Source organism: Myripristis murdjan, chromosome 24 (genome assembly GCF_902150065.1).
Source record: "Myripristis murdjan chromosome 24, fMyrMur1.1, whole genome shotgun sequence".
Classification (NCBI taxonomy): domain Eukaryota; kingdom Metazoa; phylum Chordata; class Actinopteri; order Holocentriformes; family Holocentridae; genus Myripristis; species Myripristis murdjan.
In genome coordinates, this window is record NC_044003.1 from 30354004 (window position 1) to 30376054 (window position 22051).

General features: G+C 40.5%; 1 protein-coding gene across 1 annotated transcript; it reads right to left on the minus strand.

Annotated features, from left to right (window-relative positions):
- Nucleotides 1-1509: 1509 nt before the first annotated feature.
- On the minus strand, nt 1510-15217 carry prkg3 (protein kinase cGMP-dependent 3). Its single transcript, XM_030047453.1, has 21 exons — nt 15130-15217; nt 14277-14339; nt 14003-14129; nt 12073-12239; nt 11489-11602; nt 11212-11317; nt 10872-10935; nt 10251-10328; nt 9891-9979; nt 8923-8988; nt 7134-7181; nt 6916-6957; nt 6597-6708; nt 5142-5278; nt 4813-4902; nt 4275-4416; nt 3341-3504; nt 2819-2935; nt 2392-2454; nt 1804-1879; nt 1510-1596 (listed from the first exon to the last, which is right to left on the minus strand). Exons 1-21 carry the CDS (start codon nt 15215-15217, stop codon nt 1510-1512), a joined length of 2040 nt encoding a protein of 679 aa, XP_029903313.1.
- Nucleotides 15218-22051: the final 6834 nt, after the last annotated feature.

Here is a 22051-nt window from a genome sequence, read left to right on the forward strand (position 1 = left end):
AGAAAATAAATCAATATGCGTTTTAAAGTGTACTCTGAGGTTTAGAATATGCACTGATTTAAAACAAGGCTGAGAGGGTTCAAATCCCATCAAAGTGTTCAGAGGAGCAGGAAATCAGGATTCAGAGCAGTGTATTGTTCTGGGCGTTCTCCAGAGCCGCGGGCTGAGAGCGCCTGGCCCACACCTGTCACTCTTGGTCTTTCTCAAAAGACCAAAGTGTCTGTTGAATCCAAGACTTTAAAGGCGTTTCACTGTTTCCCGCGGCAGGGAAACATATGAAAGAGTGTTCTTCACCATTCGTTTATGGACGATACGACTGATTGCTTTCATGGGACTTTCTTTGATCTGACAAAACTGGACTCTTTCAGTAGATCTGAATGAAAGCGTAAACTGCACTCCCCTCATTCACAGCCAGTTCTCCCTCAGATAACTACTTATAAGCTGAATGTTTTCCCATTTTATCATTCACTACCTCATATCTTCAATCCAGATGCACTTTCTTATATGTGTGTGATTTGGCTACAACGGCAAAAGTCAGCTACAGCTACTCAAGCATGTCGGAGCACTTTTATTTTAGCAAACTCAAGTCATAGAGGAATTCTTCATCAAGACGTTCTGCGGTGATTAAGACTTTTTAACACAATCAAAGTGCATAAAAATTAGATACAGACAAGGGGGCAGATGGAAAAAACAGGGAAAAAAGGGAAAACATTTTAAGATGGCACCACCACAGGTTGATAATGTCCACTTAAATATATATATATATTTTTTTTTTTAAAAAATCATCAATAGTATACCCTATTTAACAGTGCAAGTCCTTTACGCAGGTATTTATCTTTAAAGATAACTTTGCATCATATTGCTCTTGAAGGTACATAGATGACGCAAGTATTGATTTGTTTTGGTTGTGCAGGTTTGACGAGTGTTGGCTTTTCACCACACAGGAGAAGAAGGAGTAGGCAAGTATTGACTTTTTTTTCTTCCCTCAATTTCATGACAGCTCTTCATCAAGCATCACATCTCGTGCTGAATTTGGGAACAGTCTGTCCTGACATCATGTCACAACACTTCTGCATTTTTAGTCCTCCGCCACCCACAGTGCTAAGTCACTGTGCAGCAGCAGTACAATCTCTGTGAATACTTTGGAAGGGAGTGTTTCCATGCAATGCCACTGTAATTTGAAGATGAAATTATAGCTCTAATTGATTGTTTTTCAGTGCAATGATTAAATGTATCATGTTTTCAAGCATATTCTCCCCACCACTTTCATCTTCAAAGCAGGAATCCAAATATCCATATAAAATCTGCATCGAAAAGCTGTTTATCTCTTAAGGTCCAGCTTAAGATGCATCTTTCACCACCATGTGACTGCAGACCGGTTTTGTCTCTGATGGCCAAGCAAAGTCTTACAAATTTATGATCACAAGGACACTTAGAAGTAATCTGAGCTGGAGCCATAATTGGGTGATTTTGAGTCCTGTTGCCTTTGTATACAATAGAAGGCTGGAATCAGAAGTCACGGTCCCATCCAGAGAACTCCTCATCTGCTTTGGCCTGATCATGAGGGAAACGATCAAAGTTGATGTAGCAGGGGCCCTAAGGGAGGAGCAAATAATTATGGACAATTTGGGGTATATGAATACAGTTCATAAACAAACTGTGTCACAATTAATTACTCCACTGTGCATATCTCAGCATTTTTCTACAGGTTACATGCATATCAAGATAAACTCTACCCAAGGAACCTTACAAATCATGCTACAAAATCAGCTGTGCCACAGTCTGTTTGTGGTTTTGACTCACCTTGCGTATGAGCCGGACTGTAGGAGCATCAACCTGGCCCACGTGCAGCTTGTGCCAATTGATACTGCTGAACCACCTGGAGGGGGGGAGAGAGAGAAAATGCCCAGCAGCAAAAGAGTGAGCAGGGACTGTCAATCTGCAAGTTCTCAGTTGAGGGTTGAACTTAGCTAGATAGCTAGATAGCTAGATAGATAGATAGATAGATAGATAGATAGATAGATAGATAGATAGATAGATAGATAGATAGATAGATAGATTTACTTTATTGACCCCAACTGAGAAACTTAAATGGGGAAGGAGAGAAATAAAGTAAAACCCTAAAAAATGTTAGTATGTTTCTATACAATACCGTAAACAGCATAAAACATGCCATTTGACAATGTGTGCATGGTGTTTCCCTGATTTTGCCCGGTGCATGAATAGGAATAAGTGGGTATTGAAATATCTTTCATGGCACCATCCATATTTTACATTTTCAGCATACTATATGATTTCAATAACACCGATAAATCAAGAATTCTCACCGCTCATCAAACACAGACATTCATACACATGTGCACACGTGCAGTGATATGTTGCCATGGTTACCTGTGGTGTCGCACATCTTTGATTCCATTCTTGGTGTTCCCTAACCTCTGACCGGGCCGTGGCCTGCAATCCAGAACATAACACACTCTGCTGTCAGCGTAACAACACATGACAATCTTTTATTTCTGCTCCAGCTGCAACTTTTCAGTAGACTTGCATTTGAACAAAAAAAGCATGGCTCTGTAGAGATGTTCTATAATTCATGCTCTCGCACAGCATATTGAGAATGTGAAATGTGTGTGAAATTCAAACATCCCAATCATTTTCCATATTACATTGCATATTAAATTATTTATTTCTATCTTATAGACGAGGTATGCATGCAATATTTGCATTAACTCTGAATGCACTCTGCAGCATGAATGTTTAATAAGACACTGCATTAACAGTGTATAAATCTGTCATCAGGTTACAATGCTCATCTCACCTGCACAATTTACTGATGATGGACTTGGATGCTTCGCTCAGGTACGGTGGGTACTTGAGCACCCCATCCAAAATCTTGGCATAGATCTTCTGGGGCTCTGAACTTGAGAAGGGAGGGCTGACAACAGGACAGAAGAGTGGAGTGTTGTTATTTTAGCACCAGCACGAAGACCTCAGACTATGGAACATAAAATGTCCCTCATAAGACAGTTACTTATGGTTATTAGTTAACCAACACTTACGACTATAGCCACTGAATTCTGTTCAAAAATCATTGTGTTTCACAGCTGCAGATGCAAGGCCAGTCGCACTGCCATGCTGCCCTCTACTGGTTAACACCAAGGCTTGTCTCATTCATCATTGTGAATGATTAGAATGGATGAACAAATTTGGGATTCATGTTGTTTGTATCCTGCTATTGTCACCTAAATCTGAATTAAGGGATTGAGGGATGATGCAGGCTGTGCAGGCTGTCCTTTAATGCCCTGATTATTAATCTTGTTGTTGTTGCTGTTATTGTTACCTTCCCACCAGCAGTTCATAGATCAGGATGCCAAGGGACCAGAAGTCAACTGCAAAGTCATGTCCCTGGTTCTGGATGATTTCTGGGGCCATGTACTCAGGAGTGCCGACAAATGAGTAGGTCTTCTCACCGCGCACCAACTCCTTGGCAAAGCCAAAGTCCACCTGCAACGAAACACACACACACACACGCAAACACAGCAAGGGAGAGAGAGAGAGAGAAAGAAAGAAAGAGGAGACTGCATGAATGTTATGCTAAATATACACATTCCCATGCAAATGCTGGCAGCTACATACAAACTGTAATATGGTGAACCACGGTGGCAAAAAAGTCCCCATGTGCTGAGACATAGAAACACAAACACTGTACATACATACCTGAATATGAACTCGATGTGATGGAATTCTGTTTCCTACTTCTATAGCATGGCAAAATAGATCCCAAAATAATACTTTTAGTAGTCCTGGTAACCACTATTTTGTGTAATTACAATTATTTGTGAAAGCACTATCAGGTCATCTGTTCCTGGTGTAAGGTTAATATGCAGAAGTTTCCTGGAGACGATACCTGCCAGATCTACTTTCCCATTCAAACAGGAAAATAACATAAAATCGAATTTCCTTAGCACAGAAAACCAATGAGGATATCTTGCCACCATGTGGACTCATATCACATCCAGGTAACTGTACAGCTATACACTAACCCTAACCCAAAGTTCAGTCTTGTTTTAAGTAATATAAGAAAAAAAAAACCTCTCTCATTGATTCTCAGCATTAATTCAAACCATTTTAATAGTTGCAGTTAATTTTGGTTAAGGTTAGGGTTGGGGTTAATTGGGCAATTAAAACAGTTTGGGGTTAGGTAACTAAAGCAATTCCGTTAGCACACACACACACACACACACACACACACACACCCCACCAGTTTGACGCACCAGTTTGACATAGCCCCTTGCATCCAGCATCAGGTTCTCAGGTTTCAGGTCTCTGTACATGATGCTCTTCTTGTGGAGGTAAGCGTAGGCCTCCACCACACAGGCGGTGCAGAACACAGCGATGGCCTCGTCAAAACGCCCTCTGACAACCACAAAAAAAAAACAAAGAAAAAACAAAGTAAAACAAAGCAAAGCAAGTAGAGAATTATCTCTCCATAATCTCTTCCTCCTCTGGTCACGCTAACTTCCTCTCAGAAATGCCCTCTGCTTTCTTTCACTCTTTTATGGCGTCTTTTCCTGGGAATTTCATGTGAATGCTGTCAGGGCACTCCGGCTCTGGCCTTTGCACTCTTGTAACAGCACTCTAGTAGTGCTATTACAGTAGCAGTAGAGGAAGAAGGACTTTATTCTGCTGTCACTTATATTTTTGTTCTGTCAGTCTGTCAGTTCACACTTCTCTCAGCTGTCAAGGAAGAGCAAAAATGAGGCAACAGCGGGTTTTGATGAAGCCTGTTTAAAAGAGGCCATGTTTTCTCACACTTCTTTGAGTTTGGTCCAGATCTCCCCACCACCGCAGAACTCCATGACCATGTAGATGTAGCGCGTGTCTTTGAACGCTGCATGAAGTCTAAGACAGACAGACAGACAGAGTATAAAAGCAGATTTAGTCTGACAGGCATTTGCAAGATCTCTCTATTCCTTGAAGTATTTCTTAAAACCTGCTGAACTGATTTTTTTTAATAATCAAAAATCACCTAAGAGAAAAGACAAGGTTCAGAAAAAGGGGATTATTTTAGACGGCCGTTTGAACATGGAGAGAGCAGAAGTTAAAGGTCATGAGGTGTAAGTCTTTGATCACACAGATACCTGACAATGAAGTCGCTCTGGATGCCTTTTAGGATCTTCTTCTCAAACAGGACGTGCTCCTCCTGTCTCTTGGCAACAATGAGCTTCTTGCTGACCCGCTTTATGGCATAGTATTTCCCATGATTCAGTGTGGTCATCTTCGATACAACAATTAAATAAATGTAATCAGTGTGAATCACGAACTGTAAGTACTCTGGGTTTGTATGATCCAAAAATGAATATATGTAAAACATTTATAAGAAATGACTGTCGTAGCAGTTGGATTTCTTTTGTGATCGATTGACGAGATGAGATAATGTCATTGGTTGAGTTAAATGTCAACAACTTTTCAAGGTGCAAATTAGCTAACTGGCTACTTTAACTGCTCAAGAAACTGGTCAAAAATAAGGATTTCTTTTGTGATAGATTGACTGAGATAATGTCATTGGTTGAGTTAAATGTCAACAGGTGGAGCCAAAAAAAAAAAAAAAACTTTTCAAGGTGCAAATTACTGGCTACCTTGACTGCTCAAGAAACCCGGTCAAAAGTAAATAAATAAATTAGAAATGCAAAGGATTTCTTTTAATTGTATTCATATAAGTGACATTCATAGTCTGTAAGCTTGCTACCAGTAGATACAGCAGCTACAGCTCAGGGTGGCATGGTTAGCTTGCAGTCCACACCTCACTGAGATCCAAACTCAGCATGTGGCCTGGCTGCTCGGATCCAAATGTGATGTGCTGCAGACTTGACTTTTAATGCATCCTGGCATAATCAGGTGACAGAAGTCACACTGTAAAGAAAAGTGTAACCAGGCCTGAGGGCGCCCCGGCGGCTCATATCATTCAATATTACGGCTAAGCTGCAGTGGATGAACCACAGCATTAGCGTCCTGACACTGGCCTAAGCAGAGTCAAGTTAGTGAACAAGGGCCAAATGGGTCTTTCCAAGAAAATGATGATAGATGATAGACTGGCAAATAATTAATGTCATAGTTTATCTGCCATTTCATGTCAAAATGGTCACAAAAAGGTGTATTGTCATCATTCTACAATGACTTGGTGTCTTCATCAAAGCATTGGGCCCTGTAACAGTGACAGTAATGGTCCAGTTACTGTTAAATAATTAAAAATAAATGTAGTATACCATCATTTTATAGCATTAAGCCCCATTGACAGCCATATTTTCTCATTTGTGCTCAGCAGTGCCACTGATGGCCAAAAGACTGTACTGCACTCTTTTCTGTCTCAAAATAGTCGATTGCCATGGTTCAGCTTTGTTGCTTTGAAGGCTTTGATATCAAGAGTACTTGGCTTCATAATATTAGCCTCCTCCTCTCTTACTCACTGAGTCTTTTGAGCTTCAGTTAAACGTTTATTAGCAGACAAAACTGCAGCTAATGCGATTATTTAAGCTTCGAGAGTAGCTCTGCCTCGGAGAAATGTTTGTAGAGCTAAAACACCGACACACACACACCAGTTCAACGCGGCCAAAGCCTCCCACACCGAGGGTGACAGGCTCTCCCTGATAGCGACCCTCCTGGTAGAGCACAGGGACCAGATCCTTAAACTTCAGAGTCAAGCTGGGACTGAGAGGCAGAGAGAGAAACAGGATGATGTAAGCCCGGGGGAAAATGGACTGTAAGCGCTCACCTCAAAAGGGCAGCACTTTGATCTAACTCATTTATGTGTTTCATGTTACGATGACATCTGTCTTTCACCCTATCATACTGTATTTGTCAGTCCTTGTCATCTTTTATAGTCCATTCGTATTCTTCGATCGTTCAAACTCTCACCTCGACTTCTCTGGGGCATCTGCCTGCTGCAGCACCTTCGAGCTGGTGGTGAAAGACACATGACAGTCAAGATGGGACCAAAATATTTGGGCATTTTCACATTATTTCACAGTGACTGTAGAGAGAGCCAGGAAAGGCGGGGAGGAGAGAAAGCATCTGAGGCGGATTTGAACCCGGGCTGCCGAGTTATGAGGTGAACAATGCTCTGCAGTACATACTCATCAAAAAGCTCCAGGTGTTCAACAGGAATCGTCTCCTCAAATACCCTGGGATGGAGATAGCAAACTGTCAGTCATTTACAGTGGTAAATATTACAAAGGGAATTCAAACACAGGATGCTAGACTAAACCCTACAGCTGACTGACATAAAGAAAAAAAAAAAAAAAAAACAGTATGGGAGAGTGGGGTAATTTGTGCCAAGGGGCAAGTAGTGCCACCCCTGTTATCTAGAAAACCATAGAAGAAGTTGGTCATGTGACCACATATTTTTGAAGAGGCATCCATTGCACTCATCCTACAAAGAAGGGAGACACATGGCTTGAAAGAAAAGCACATTTAAGTTCAAAAAACATTTTTTGCCCTCCAAAGTAAAATTTCCATGATCAAGGTTTTTTGATTGCTGTGTTTGAACAATTATTGAAAACTTTGAAAACAGTTCACGCAGGTTTTAGTACTTTAGTAAGCTACACCAAGAGTCTATACAGTTAGCATGATGTTAGCTCAAAACAGCTGGGGGATGCATTTTTTTCAAAATGGTGGGCTTGGGGTAATTTGTGCCAAAGGGCCTGGGGTAAGTTGTGCCGGTGGCACAACTTGTGATTATATACTATATATTACTTTATTGTATTTTATTGTTATTGTACATTGTCTTCTTACCTTTGATCACTAAAACTATTCAGATTCAGATGAAGATGATTTGCAGGTGCTCATTTTGGAAGTTTTATTTTGTTCTGGGTATGTGTTCATGTGGCGCTCGGCCTTGTTATAGAAAAGTGGCCTGTGATCTTGTTAAAATAATAAATAAATGTTAAATAAATAATTTTATATTGAATTTGTTTTGCTTTTATATAGCATTATCATTTGTGAGATTAAAATGATCTGTTTTACTTCAATTATCAATGGCACAATTTACCCCAGTGTATTCTCTCTAATGGCACATTTTACCCCGCACCGGGGGCAAGTTGTGCCACAAAACCACTTTTTTCCGAAAGCTATATTTCTCAAACAGTTTATATAAGATCCAAAATGATTGTTCCCAGGGATGCACAACATCTTAAACTATATGTGCATATTTTAGTTGGAGGCATTACTGTAATCCCCTCGCTTTAAAGGCACTTTAAGTAAAAACTGGCACTGTTTACCCCACTCTCCCCTATAGATAGAAGAATCCCAGATGGAAGATTTCTCCCTGAGGATCTTTCTGTGCAAGACCAACACCGATCCCGACTGTGCAGGGCTGTGGATGTTGTGTGCTTGTTTGTGTTCATTCTTTTTCTGTTCATCTGCCATAATTTGTTTTAACATGAACTGACTGTTCTTTTAGGTTGAACTGATAATTTCCCACTCAGGATCTGCTGTGCTCCTGACAGGCTTGACAAAAAAGAAACAAAGAAAAATTTCTTTCATTTTTCCAGTTTGCCTACAGATCTTGTTCATAGAAGCCATTTTGACATGAAATTGCAGGTGTTACTAATGACATTAATTAATGTTGTTTTCCATTTAAACGTACCACAGCCTTTCCAGTGAGCCTGAATGAACAGCAGCAACACCCTGGCTCTTAATCTTAATCTTAATCTTATTCCTAACACCTATGTTACCCTGCTATTCCATGTCAAAATGGTCACTGAAATTTTTTAATGGGAGTGGGGCGTTTAATCTTGCCCACCATGACCAGGGTTCATTGTTTTGTTTTTCCACCATGACACTGATGACAGGATATAAACAGACCTAAAACATGACCTGAATAAGCTATGAATCTTCATTCACACATGGGATTATCAGACTCACTCCTTGTCAATGGAAAAGCAAGTAACAGGGCCGTCAGCTGTGCACGTGGCAGTTCTCAGGACCTCCCTGCAAACAGAAGCGTACAGTGATAGACAGGTCAGTGCTGGAAACTGTATGATACATGAATTAATGTCATTTTGCTGTATTTCATTTAAAATTTGTCATTCTTCATGCACGTAATAACTGAGTCAGCATGACCAAAACATGAATAGCCCATGATAAATATGCCAAAAGGAACTAGCTACTGGAATCCATTCCCTTTCTTATGATTGTTTTGCTGCAACAGGACTGGTGGTATTTATGTGCAATCTATTTGTTCATTTCTATTTTATTTTTTTTTTCCAATTATTGAACATTTGTTGCATTTTTCCCCCCATTCTTTTTTATTCTTCCAGTTGACTTACCGCTTGCAAAACTCTCCCAACGCTCTTTAAGTACTACTGTCCTACATAGCAGCTAGGAGGGAGGTGAAAGAATATAACAGTTTTCAAAATGGGTGAACTATCCCTTTAAATATGTAGCCTAATTAAAAAAAAAAAAACTGCATTGTATGCATCATGTGAAATGCAGATGACACTGGATAACAAAAGGCTAATATTGATCTTCTGTATGAGGAAACTGCATATTAAAGGTAATGACAGACATTCACAATGAGCAGTTAACACTTTGCTGAAGAGGATTTTGCTGAAGAGCTTAAAATATGTCCAAGTGCACCAGTTAAAGTGGCTCATCTGTGTATCTACTGCCTAAAATTCCATAGGTAGTGTGACAGGCTTCTACACTGCGAAGATGCACGGTGTATGTGAGTTTTAATTTGTTTTTGTTCTTTTTTTGTAACTGTCTGCTCATGGCTGTTCACAACAGGGAAAATAAGCGGTGGGTTAAACAGCCGTCAAGGATGACAGCAGCTCAGGAAGGTGCACAACGTTCCCATAAATGTCCTCAGGCATTAGTGTTGCCATGGTTACCGTATGAGGGCCTGTTCCCCGAAATGCTCCCCTTTTCCCATCCTACGAATCTGCTTCTGATGCCCGTTCACATTCTTAGTCACCAGAACCTGAGGGCATACACACAGCACAGATTGGGTAGAAACACTGGACATGCAGGTTAGCATCATATTTAACAAATACATAACCCAGTCAAGACAAAATGATGCAAATGCTTTTTTGCCACAGATAGAAAGCATGACTGCAAAAAAAAGTGTATATATATATATATATATATATATATATATAGAGAGAGAGAGAGAGAGAGAGAGAGAGAGAGAGAGAGAGAGAGATAGATAGATATAGATATAGATATGTATATTATGTAACAAATGATGTCACCTCTCCTTTGAGGATGATGTAAAACGTGTCTGCTTCAGCTCCTTCTCGCACTATAACATCTTTGTCCTGGTACTTCACCTGGGAAACCAAAGACAAAGGTGATGAGCACCAGAGCATTTCATAACCGGTCACAAAATTACCTTATTTGTATTGAAAATGTAATCTTTCATTTACAAAAACAAGATGAAGCCACACCTACAGGAACTGTATTACAGCTAATGCGAGTTTTGCAGTGTTATACAAATATCTTAGCACCTGGCTCCATAAAAGAAGCATTTTGTTACTTTTGGGTGAGAATCTGATTTCTTCAAAATGTTCATTTTCCAACAACTGAGAAAACAGACTTGATTTAAAGGCATAGTTCGCCAATTTTAAAAATTGTCATATTATTTCACTTCCCCTCTAGCTGTTATGTAGGACAGTAGTGGTGCATGTGTGTACACCACTATGCATTTTTGAATCCATGCAATTTGCATAACGCATAAACACCATTAATGTTCTCAATCCATCGCCGTGAAAATCACCAAAACTGTTTCCACATGACAAAGTTTGATTTGTCACAGGGAGTGGGACTGCGAGGCTACACCCAAATTATGCGATGGTACATCTAAGTGCACACACCTCTTCCATGGAGTCAATTATTTTGGACAACTGGACATCATTCAGGTCCTTCAGAGTGCGAGACCTGAGGCAGCGTATAAAAAAGAGAGACATTGTTAAAAATGAGTGAATATGTGGTCTGTCAGACAAGCTTCTGCCAAGTACAGCACTGTTCAGTCAAGGCACCAAGACACTAAATCCCACCAGCTCCAGAGGTGCTAGTCTGACCCTGACCCTGAGCTCCCTGTGAGGACGGTATTCTAGTAACAGCAGAAAAGACGCTGACAGGTTGTGTTTTCAGTCACTGCAGTCCTGATGGTGTTTATGTGACACAACAAAGTAAAAATGCCCACACACTCACGTCTTCAAGAAGCCCATCAGCTGCTCCCGCTTCTTCTTGGACTTGTTGGTTATGATGGTCCTGTAGGTCTGTCTTTCCATGCACCACAGACGCACCACAGTCTTCGCTGCAACAGTGACAGCATTGAGAGGTGAAGCCGAGGCAACACTGCAACAAGTTTCCATCCTAACAAGTCATTTGTTACGAGTCATTTACAAGTGTAAAAATCTGTCGGTGGAATTTCATAGTCCCATCCTATCTGCCTAAATCTTCAGGAGTCGTCATGACAGAGGCTGACCTTTGACTGTTGCTGTGCGTTTGCAGTTGTACAGGATGGCCAGCTCCCCAAACACATCGCCACTAGTGAGGGTCCGGAGGTCCCGGCCTGCCTGGGTCACAGCGAGCTCACCAGCTAACAGGGGAGACACAGAGTTTCTCCATGAACACAATCAACAATTTTATTTATTTATTTTTTAATTTTATTCAATTTATAAAGGACAGTGTGCACTTACATAAGTTATTCAAAATAATAAAAAAATTAGTGCACCAGATTTAGCAGGGAAGCTAATTTCCATCTGCAGTCCTTACAAAAAACATTAAAACAATCAACACAATAAAACAAACAGAACTGCATATATCAAATACAAATACATCCAATATAAACACCACATAGAATGCACGAGTGTGTTCCACATGCCGTATGGCCCAAATCACAAACCACACAATGCCATACATACATACATAAACAACCTAAACATTCCTAATGTAAGGTGCGATGTAAAAGTGCCAGTTAGGTAGTGGAAATTATTATTGCAGTGTCAATGTAAAATGCTTGTAAACCTGTTAGCACACACACACACAAACACACACACGCATCACTACCTGCCACTATGTACATGCTGTCTCCTTCGGTGCCCTCTTTAATGACCTCATTCGCAGGGCTGAGGTCACATGCCACCAAGAGATCCACCATCATGGCTGTTTGCTCATCATCGAGGCGACTCAGGAAGTCATTCTTCTGGATGGCCTTGACGATGAGACTTGTCTCACTGGAGATTGAAGGTGACACCAGACAAGCATCTTCATCTCAGGTACAGAGAAATCTTGGCAGGCTTAGGAGCGCTACTTGACTTGTGTTCATGTCATCTGCCTAGATATTACTGGTGTTAAACATTGACCTTGAGGGACATTTACATCTAAAAAGGCACAAAATCCAGCTAAAATCCTATTTTTAACATGATGCAGTGTATAGATAGATAGATAGATAGATAGAGTTAGGTCCATAAGTATTTGGACAGCGACACATTATTCATAATTTTGAAATGGAGTAATAAGGACGTGATTGAAGACTTTCTTCAATCATTCAGACTTTCTGCTTTAATTTAAGGGGTTGAGCAAAAACATGGCATTGACCTTTTAGGAATTACAGCTATTTTTATGCATTGCTGTCTCATTTTCAGAGGATAAAAAATAATTGGACAAACTATAAGGATTATATTCAATATTTGGAGGAAAATCCTTTGTAGTCTATGACTGCCTGAAGTCTGGACCCCATGGACGACATCACCAAATTCTGAGTTTCCCCCTTTGAGACGCTCTGCCAAGCCTTTCCTGCAGCTCCTTCAGCTGCTGATGGTTTGTGGGTCTTTGGGCCTTCAGTTTGGTCTTCAGCAGGTGAAAAGCAGCTCAGCTGGGTTTAGGTCTGAGGACTGACTTGACCATTGAAGAATATTCCACCTCTCTGTTTTCAGTAACTCTTGGGTTGTTTTCACAGTATGTTTTGTCCATCTGCACTGTGAAGTGCCCTACTATCAGTTCAGTGGCATTTGGCTGAATGTGAACAGATAGTATGGCCCTACAAATATCAGAATTCATCCTGCTACTTCCATCAGTAGTCAAATCATCATTAAAAACCAGTGACCCAGTTCCACTGGTAGCCATACATGCCCATGCCATCTCACTGCCTCCACCATGCTGGACACATGATGTCTCCATATTGGGGGAGGGTATTGAGATGGTGCACACCTACAAATACCTGGGCGTCCTTATGGATGACAAGCTGGACTGGTCCCCAAACACTGACACCCTCTGCAGGAAGGGTTTTTCTTCACCAGTGAAAGAATTCTTCGGTCATCCACTTTAAATGTCTTCTCTGGTCTTCCAGGCCTTTTGGTGTTGCTGAACTTTACCACTGCATTCCTTCTTTTTCAGGATATACCAAACCATTGATTTGCCTACTCCTAAAGTTGTTTGCTATGCGACTAATAGATTTCATTTGCTTTTTGAGCCTGCATAGACACCTCTATGGATTGCATGTTGAGAGTTCGAATAAACAGCTACCAAATGCAAATGCAAAACCTTGGAATGAACTCCAGACCTTTTACTTTCTTAATTTGTCATGGAATAACAAAGGAAAAGGCCACAACTGGCCATGAAACTGCTTTTTAGTCAAATGTCCAATTACTTTTGGGCCTCTGAAAATGGGATGACAATGTCTAAAACTGACTGTTATTCCTCAACAGTTAATGCCAAACTTTAGTTCAACCCCTAAAATTAAAGCTGAAATTCTGCATTTCAGTCACATCGTGATAACTCCAAATCCACTATGGTGGGGTCTAGGGCAAAATTATGAATATTTTGTCACTGTCCAAATACTTCTGGACCTAACTGTAGATACTTTATCAATACCAGAGGAAATTTAGCTCTGATTTGTATTATACTAACTAAGCACTCACAGAAGGATATAACTTCTGTTAAACGGCACACACACACTGGGACTATTATCTTGTCAGCAGCAGTATTGATTACTAACCTGACAGTTTTTTTCACCCTGGTGCGTGTAATCTCCAGGTTCTCGGGGATTGGCTCTGGGGCCATGACAGCAGCACGGCTCTTCCTGACCTCCGGTTCAATTTCATTACTGCTCTGGGGCGTAAACTCTGAAGCAGAAGCAGATAGGGACAAGGGCACAGAATGGAGGGTTGACAAAATGGCTACTATGTTCGAGCTAAAAGTTGTTCGAGAAAAGCTACCATCTGATGTCTAACTTGTATGTCTGTGTGTGTGTGCCCATACTGGCCTCTTACCAAGGTCATGATACTGACTCTGCAACTCCTGCAGCAGTTTTTCTTTCTCCTGGAGTCGTCTTTCTACAAGGTAAACGAGGAGAAACATGTTCAGTGTGCAAAACATCCTAAAAGCCATTATAATATTGTATTACACTTCTACTTGGATCACTCATCTGACCAAAACCAACACTTGCGCAATGTCAAAGGCACCCTTCAGTGTCAACGGGAGACACAACAGGCTTTCTGGCTTTTATCACATGTCAGTGTCACAAGGTTAGGTTTAGGTAACAGAACTGTTATGTTTAGGCATTAAAAAACACTTGGTTAAGGTTAGGGTGAAGTAAAGGGTTAAGAAATAAAAATGCTTGGTTAAGGTTAGAGAAAGGTTATGTTGAGGCAGCAAAACGGGAACTGGACACAGTCTCGGTCCCAAAAGTCTTGCTGGGAATGAGAATTGAACTCGGGTCTTGTGCATGAAGATTCTGTGGCTCACACGCCCACCATCCACCCTGACCACTTCCATTCTTGGATAATCTCACCCTCTATATTACATGACCTTCCCCCGCGTTTCATCCTGATGCCAAAGGGTGCCTTTGGTGTCAGTATCAGACGCAGAAGGGCGTTACCGAGCTGCCATATTTGGTGCTCTGGGAATGAGAGTAGGCTGTCACCATCATCATCATCATGATATCAGCATAATATCTACAAGTCACCCTATTGAATAGTCTGAAAAATGACTTTTTCGCTTAAGTCTCCAGGGAGCACATCATTTGAATAGAATTACATTTGATTAGTCATAGTCATGGTAAGAGAAAAGACTAATGGCAGCGGTAAAAGGCATCAAGGTGATCCTAGATGATGTTATACCCACCCAGGTCTTTGTTCTGTCTCTGCAGCTCCTGGTTGATCACACACTGTTTCTCCAGCTGCTGTCTCAGCTCCTCCACTTGTTTCTCCATGACTGAAGGGGAAAAAAACAACAACAAAGAGTCAAAGGCGTAAGGTTGGATTTGGAAACAAAACAGAAGGCATAAATAGGAGCTAACAAAGGCTGTGAAAGTTCAAGGTCATCATCCTGTTCAGTGGATCCAGACAGACACAGATGCCAGGCGTACTGTGCACGAGTGTGGAGAGTTAACCACACGAGGCTAGCATTCATTTCATAAAGTGCAAGTAACCACGCTGACTGTTTCTCCCGTATGTCATCAGCATCCTAGCATCTTTCAGCCGACTCTGAACTCTGCTCCACTGCCTGCACACAGCAAGAGCTCAGCTGAATAATGCAGACTAATGACGGACAGTCAACAGGGTGCTCTCTGAATGCTGTCACACCCTGCCAGCTTTCGCAAAACATATCTTTTTAGGTAGGATAGACGTCGGCACAGAATCTGTCACTGAGCTCTGCATTAATTGCTCTCTTGTTGCAGGCTGTGTGTGTGTGTGCTTTCCTCTGCTTGAGTGCTGTCGCAGTAAAAAGTGTCTTTGCAATAGAGCCGAACAATTAATAAGAAGCATGTTATTTTGAATGCAGGGGCCCCGCTGGACTTCCTCTTGGTACTTGAGGAAAGGTCAGGGGATCACCAAAATGACCAGGTTGTTGTCACCAGATTTCATGGTGATCCAGCAAAAGGATTCTGAGATATGTTGGTCCTTTTTTTCTATTTTATTTATATTTTTGATATTTTCTGTTATTTCTTGAATCATTTTATCATTTATTATTTCTATGTAATATAGATATTTTATCTGTTTTGGTGTCTATATCAATATTATTCATGTTATTGTTGTTTGGGTGGATGGATGTGTTGACACATGGGTGAGTGAGTTGGCTCAGAAAAAGGAAAAATGGCTTTTCCTCTACATTTTCTCGGTTCTAGTTATCATTGACGATCAACAAAAAGACCACTGAAAGAAAGAGATCCATCACTCTGGAACACAACCGCTGACTGGCATGGTGATGTATGGCTCTCTGCTTCCCAACAAGCTAAAAAAAAAAAAAAAAGACAAACTGCAATATGGCAAGTGCAATATCCAAATAGCTGAAATTTTTTGATATTAGTTAGTTACAGTACCAGTCAAAAGTTTGGAGACACCTTCTCATTCAATGGTTTTCCTTTACTTATATTATTTTTCTACACTGTACTGTAGATTAATACTGAAGACATCAAAACTATGATTATACAACATGTTGATCCGACCGAGCGATCTGATTGGTCAATCAGACGTTTAGAATGTGCTCAAATGAGCATGACAGCACAGCTAGCCCTGCTCATATGAAAAATCACTGAAAATATTACTCTGCGTATATCTTATTGCCCAAGTCTGTGTGGTTTCCATGGCAACAAGAAACGTTTCACTGAAACCCGCATCAAAAGCCACTGTCAACTTTGTTAGCCTTGAAATGATATAACTCTGCTCAGCCTTAATGTTACTGCTTACTGTTACTTTTGCTGCTTAGCCACATTAATCTGCGCTGACGTTAAATTGGAGTGACACACCCCCAGCTGAAATAAAACATCTGCCAGTGAGTTTATGAAAAGACAGATGTTTGTTGTGGTGCCGACACTGTAAAGCAGTAGCCTATGTTTAAATATAACTGTTAATATTAGTTGGTTGTAGATAAAGATCAGCTGTGTTGGTGAGTCGTTGTCACGGCACCTGTTAGATTAAAAATGACTGAGAAGTCGGCAGAAGTATAACTATCAGTCCATGAAAAAAATATTTTTTTCAGCGGATACTCTAGTTACAACATGATTGAGCTAGCAAAGCAGTTTTGCGTGGCTATGTGTGGTATTTATTCAATTTTTGGAAATCATGATGTCTAGAAAACATGATAAGCCCAAGTTGGCTGGCTGACAGGGACTAGTTAACGTCAGATCTTATGTATTTCCACTGAAACGGAGAGAATACTAGCAAAAAACGATTTTGAGAGCAAAATGCTCACAGTCTGAATACATTTTGATTATACATTTTACTTTGTTAGTAATAGCTGTATAATTGCATTATTACACTCGAGGGTGTGTCTTCAGTGATGCTAACGGAACTCGGTCCTGGCCGCATCACCGTTATGACAATAATGATAGTCAAGCACACCGTTGAGTGTAATAATCCTTAAAAGAACACATATGGGATTATATAGAAAACCAAAAAAAGTGTTAAACAAACTAGAATATTTTTAATAATAAAAATAAAGCAAAACCATTGTATGAGAAGGTGTGCCCAAACTTTTGACCAGTACTATAAATTGTCTGACAAAATACTGTTATACGTATTTAAGTACTGTGGTGCTTCAGAGATACCCTGGCATGTGCATGGTACTCTCCAAAATGAAGAAAATACTTTTGTTTTATATGATCCAACAAAAATAACATCATTATAATTTTGGCATTTTTTTTTCAGTGAAAATGAAAATCATGATGTGAAAGGGATTATTCCCACTAATATTTTGAATCAAGCAGCAGTCACAATATCTATGTGGCCATCTTTGAACCATTTTGTTAAGAACTGCAGATTTGTGTGCAAAGCTGCATGCATGCACACAAATTGAAGGCTATTGCTTATGCACGCTCATGCACACACACACAAATCCACACATGCACAAACACTCCTGACGATGTCTCCATCTATCCAGTTGATGTTTCCACTGATCTGTTTACAGAATCAACAATAAAGGCGCAACTTTATGATTCTCATTTTGCTGTCAGTGGAAGGAGATTTATGTCTTTGTTGACACACCAAACATGAGCATCAATACAAACACACGCTGCCCGACCAATTAACCGAGCGCGCACGTCCGCTTCAGTGCTGTCAGGGTTGGCGAGCTGTTTGCCTGTAATTACTCTGCCCCTCACGTGACCCCAGTTACCTGTTCCTCACCCTGAACGTTGGACAGCCCAGAGATTACACACCATGTTACTGAGCAATAGACCAGCAGGCCAAAGGGGGGGAAATGGAAAATGGCTCCTGGCCCATTATTAAAGTGGACTGTTCCTTTAGCTCAGCTCTGCAAGTTGGATCACACCTGCTGTTGGAGGAAAACCCCAGAGTCTTTTCAAGAACTTAGAGAATTGCAATTAGAATCGTATTCGGAAGGATTCAGTGAGCCCAAAGGGATTTCCTGCTGAGCACAATCTGCTTTTAATGTTAATGATGAACTAATATATGGCTGGGTTGCATTTTTTTAAAGCCAGGTAAATCTTAGTTTAACGTTAAATTTTGTTTTACCTAACTTTACCAGAAACTCAGCCCAATTTTGTGTGTGTGTGTGTGTGTGTGTGTGTGTGTGTGTGTGTGTGTGTGTGTGTGTGTGTGTGTGTGTGTCTTTCACAAGCATTTACTCTAATTATTTAATTTTGGTTTAAACCAGTAAACTTGGATTCACTGACACAGGATTAGTTTTTAATTGGGCAACAAAGCTCCGTTTGATTTTAAATCCAATTCACTCACTTTAAACCTGGTTTTGCTAACCTCTGATTAGACCTAATCTTAGATTAATATCTTAAAACATCAAATCTTCTCTACACAGTCGATGTTTTGGCTGTGAAATAACATAATGGCTACGAAGTCAAAGTGCTTTCTGCCAAGACTTTCAGTTAGGGCATATTAGATAAGCCTGTCTTTCTGAAAGACTGATGGCATGCTCAATAAATTTGTCTGGTATGTAGTAATAAACATTCTTAGCGTGCAATGGAAAGTAGCTCTGGACATTATCAGCTTCTACATGAGCACTAATTCCATCCATCCCTTCATTTTCCATACCTGCTTTTTTCTAAGTGGGGTCATGCAGGGCACTGCAGCCTATCCCAGCATGCACTGGGCAGGGAAACACTGAATTAATGTAGTAACTACTGGACCATACCAGTGACTTTGTATGTTTAGCCAAACATCTAAAAACTGTATATAGCTCATGTTTCTGCTAATCTTTTCTCATAGCAAGCGGTCATATTTTAGAATTTTTCCTCCCTTTTTATCCAGCCGTTGGTTTCCATTCATTCCACTATGATGTGAAAATGAACTTTCAGAGGCTTCAAATTTTCTTCACCATAATAAAGTCCTCCACATTGGTCTTCCAAAAAGCAGCAGCACTGTTGTGTTTTGGTGAAATTGGAGGCAGAGTGAGACTGTCCCTCCGCTGGGGAAAGTAGTCCCAAAGAAAACATTTGCTTTGCAAAGCCAATTATCAGCTCTGTGTTTTATGAATGTTGACGACTTTGTTAGCTGCAGAAGCAGAACATTATACGGTGGCTGTTTCAAGCAAAAAATCATATTTGAAAATAAAGTTTTTCAATGTTGTGAAATTTTTGGCATGCCCACATGCAAAAATTTGCAAAATAGTTGTTGCAACGAAAAATATGGGTTAATTGTAGTAAATGGGCTCAACATTCAAAATCACTGGTGCAGTCCATTAATTCATCCTTTTAATTTCAGAGGGAAAGAGAGGAGAGGAAAATGAGTAGAAACACTGTTCTTCCTCCACAGCTGGAACATGTGGCTCAGTGAGCTCACCCTCCTCAGGACTCATTCACAGTGCAGCTGCAACTGTACATACCAAAACGCTTGTTATCGATCATCTAAAATAGTCCAAAAATTATTTCAATCTCAGGCTGTACTTTACTTACCATATAATTGTTGTAACAGGGAGCCAAAGCATCGTCTCTCCATTGAGCTCACTGCATACGACTTAAAAGGTCCCAAACACATTTTGCAATAGCCAAGGCAGAGGCACACTCACCTGCAGGCTGTGTGAGGGGTTGAGGAGAGAGGATGAGTGTCTGTCCAGCCTAGGAAGGGAACATGGATGTTGGGAGCCAAATCTTCACTTTAAATCAGAAGATCCACCCGAAACAGCAGAGAGTCAGAGGTCTTGCATGTGGCTCCTGTCACCTGAGCTCCGCTTGACCCCATACAGACAGGACACACCTGTGTGGACACAAACACACGCTTATTATCTGCTGTCTCACAGTTCCCCCAGCATTACTTAATCGGATGCGAATGCACACAGTCTCTCACCTTACATTGATCGCAAGGTCTATTCCTCGGATTACTTCTCCCTCTCTGTCTCTCCCTCTCTCTCTCACACACACACACATACACACACACACACACTCTTTCCACCTCTTCCTCTATCTGTCAATCTCAGCAGCTACAGTGTTGAATCATTAACCATACCCCCCAGGCTCCTCCCATCACACCAGGTAGAGGAATACAGCAGAAATGAGGGAGGAGGAGGAGGAAGAGGAGGATGGCCTGGAGACAGAAGCAAACGCTGGGTGAAAACAGTGTGTTCAGCTCATAAAATGCAGTGCTTAACTAGTTTCATTGTATTTTATTTACACTGAGGAAAAAAAAGTATTCAGCAATGAACATTTTGTCTGTGACAGAGAAAACTATAGTGTAAGGCTCCTTGTTTTCTCCCAGAAAAAACTAAATAAGGAGTGCAGTATTTGTAGGCCAAGGCATCTCAGTAGCTGGCCATATTACAGTTTCAATAATGTTTTGATTAATTGTACAGCCCTAATTCCGACTTTTTCACAGCAACACATTTTGTAATGATGTATAATTTACAATAAATGACAAATCTGGGAAAATGGGTTTGGAATCGTAAGTAAAATTGAATTACAGAAATAAATTCAATGAAAAGGCAGATGGGAAGAGCAACAGAAAGTGGAAAGGACATAGTAAGTAGTAAATATGCTTATTCTTGCTACATATCTTCTATATACCAGACGTTGGCAATGTAAAGTTCAAAAATAACAAATTATACATCTGCATTAATATAATACAGTGGCAGCTATGTAAGGATAATATGGTCATGATGAGTGACAGTGCTGGTTACTCTGAGCTCCATAGTGGAAAACACTCAAAATTGAGAAAATTGAGGGAAATTTTTGGCACCAGCTGCCAGAGGGCAGCCAGCTGATCATATCTGCTAGAGATGGAAAATGTCTGCTTTATTAGGTTCTGTTTTTCCATACAGATTAAGCTCCACTGGATGTTTTCCAGAGCCCGGCATCATTAAATGAATCCAAATGAGGTTGAAGGGTTAGTATTGTGTGGAAGGGTGTGGGCCTTTATTGTGCCCAGTTAATTATTGATACCCTGTCTGGTTAATCAATCTCTAACAAGCCTTAATGGCCTGCCGCTCGGGAGATAAAAGAGCTTGGATTTTGGCTGTGCAACTGGAGGGAACTTGGTCACTGGCAAGGCATGTGTTATGACATTTTTCCAATAAGGTGAACAAGGTGGAGAACACTCATCAAAACAACACTCAGACTGACCGAGGAGGATGACGAAGAGAAACACCAAGGCGGAAAGAGAAAATAGTGTTTATCCTTACTGAGAATATCCCACCACTTACTATGTAAAATAATAACAAGGCATAACCAGGTTACATCAATCTTAATATTAATTTTTATTCTTGAATACAAGTGGAATATCTTACATGAATGTGCAGATTGCACACGCAGTTGAAAGGTCACAAACCTGCTGTTTGCAGCCACCTTATCATAGTTAAGACACCTCTTACGGAAGTGATTACAAAAAAAAAAAAAAAAAAAAATCAGTACTGGCACATTTGTACAAGTTACTTGAATGTGTAAATACAAAATACTGTAAATGTAACTTTTTTCAGTTCTTGCATGTGAGGTTATTCTGTTATTACTGTTCATGAGCAAAAATACACAGCAATTGAAAGCTAGTGAATTTGGCAAAAAACGGAACATGGCACAACTACCTACCACAAGTGATCAAAAAAAGAACAGATTTTCTGACAGGTCCCCACTAGTCTGAGACACATG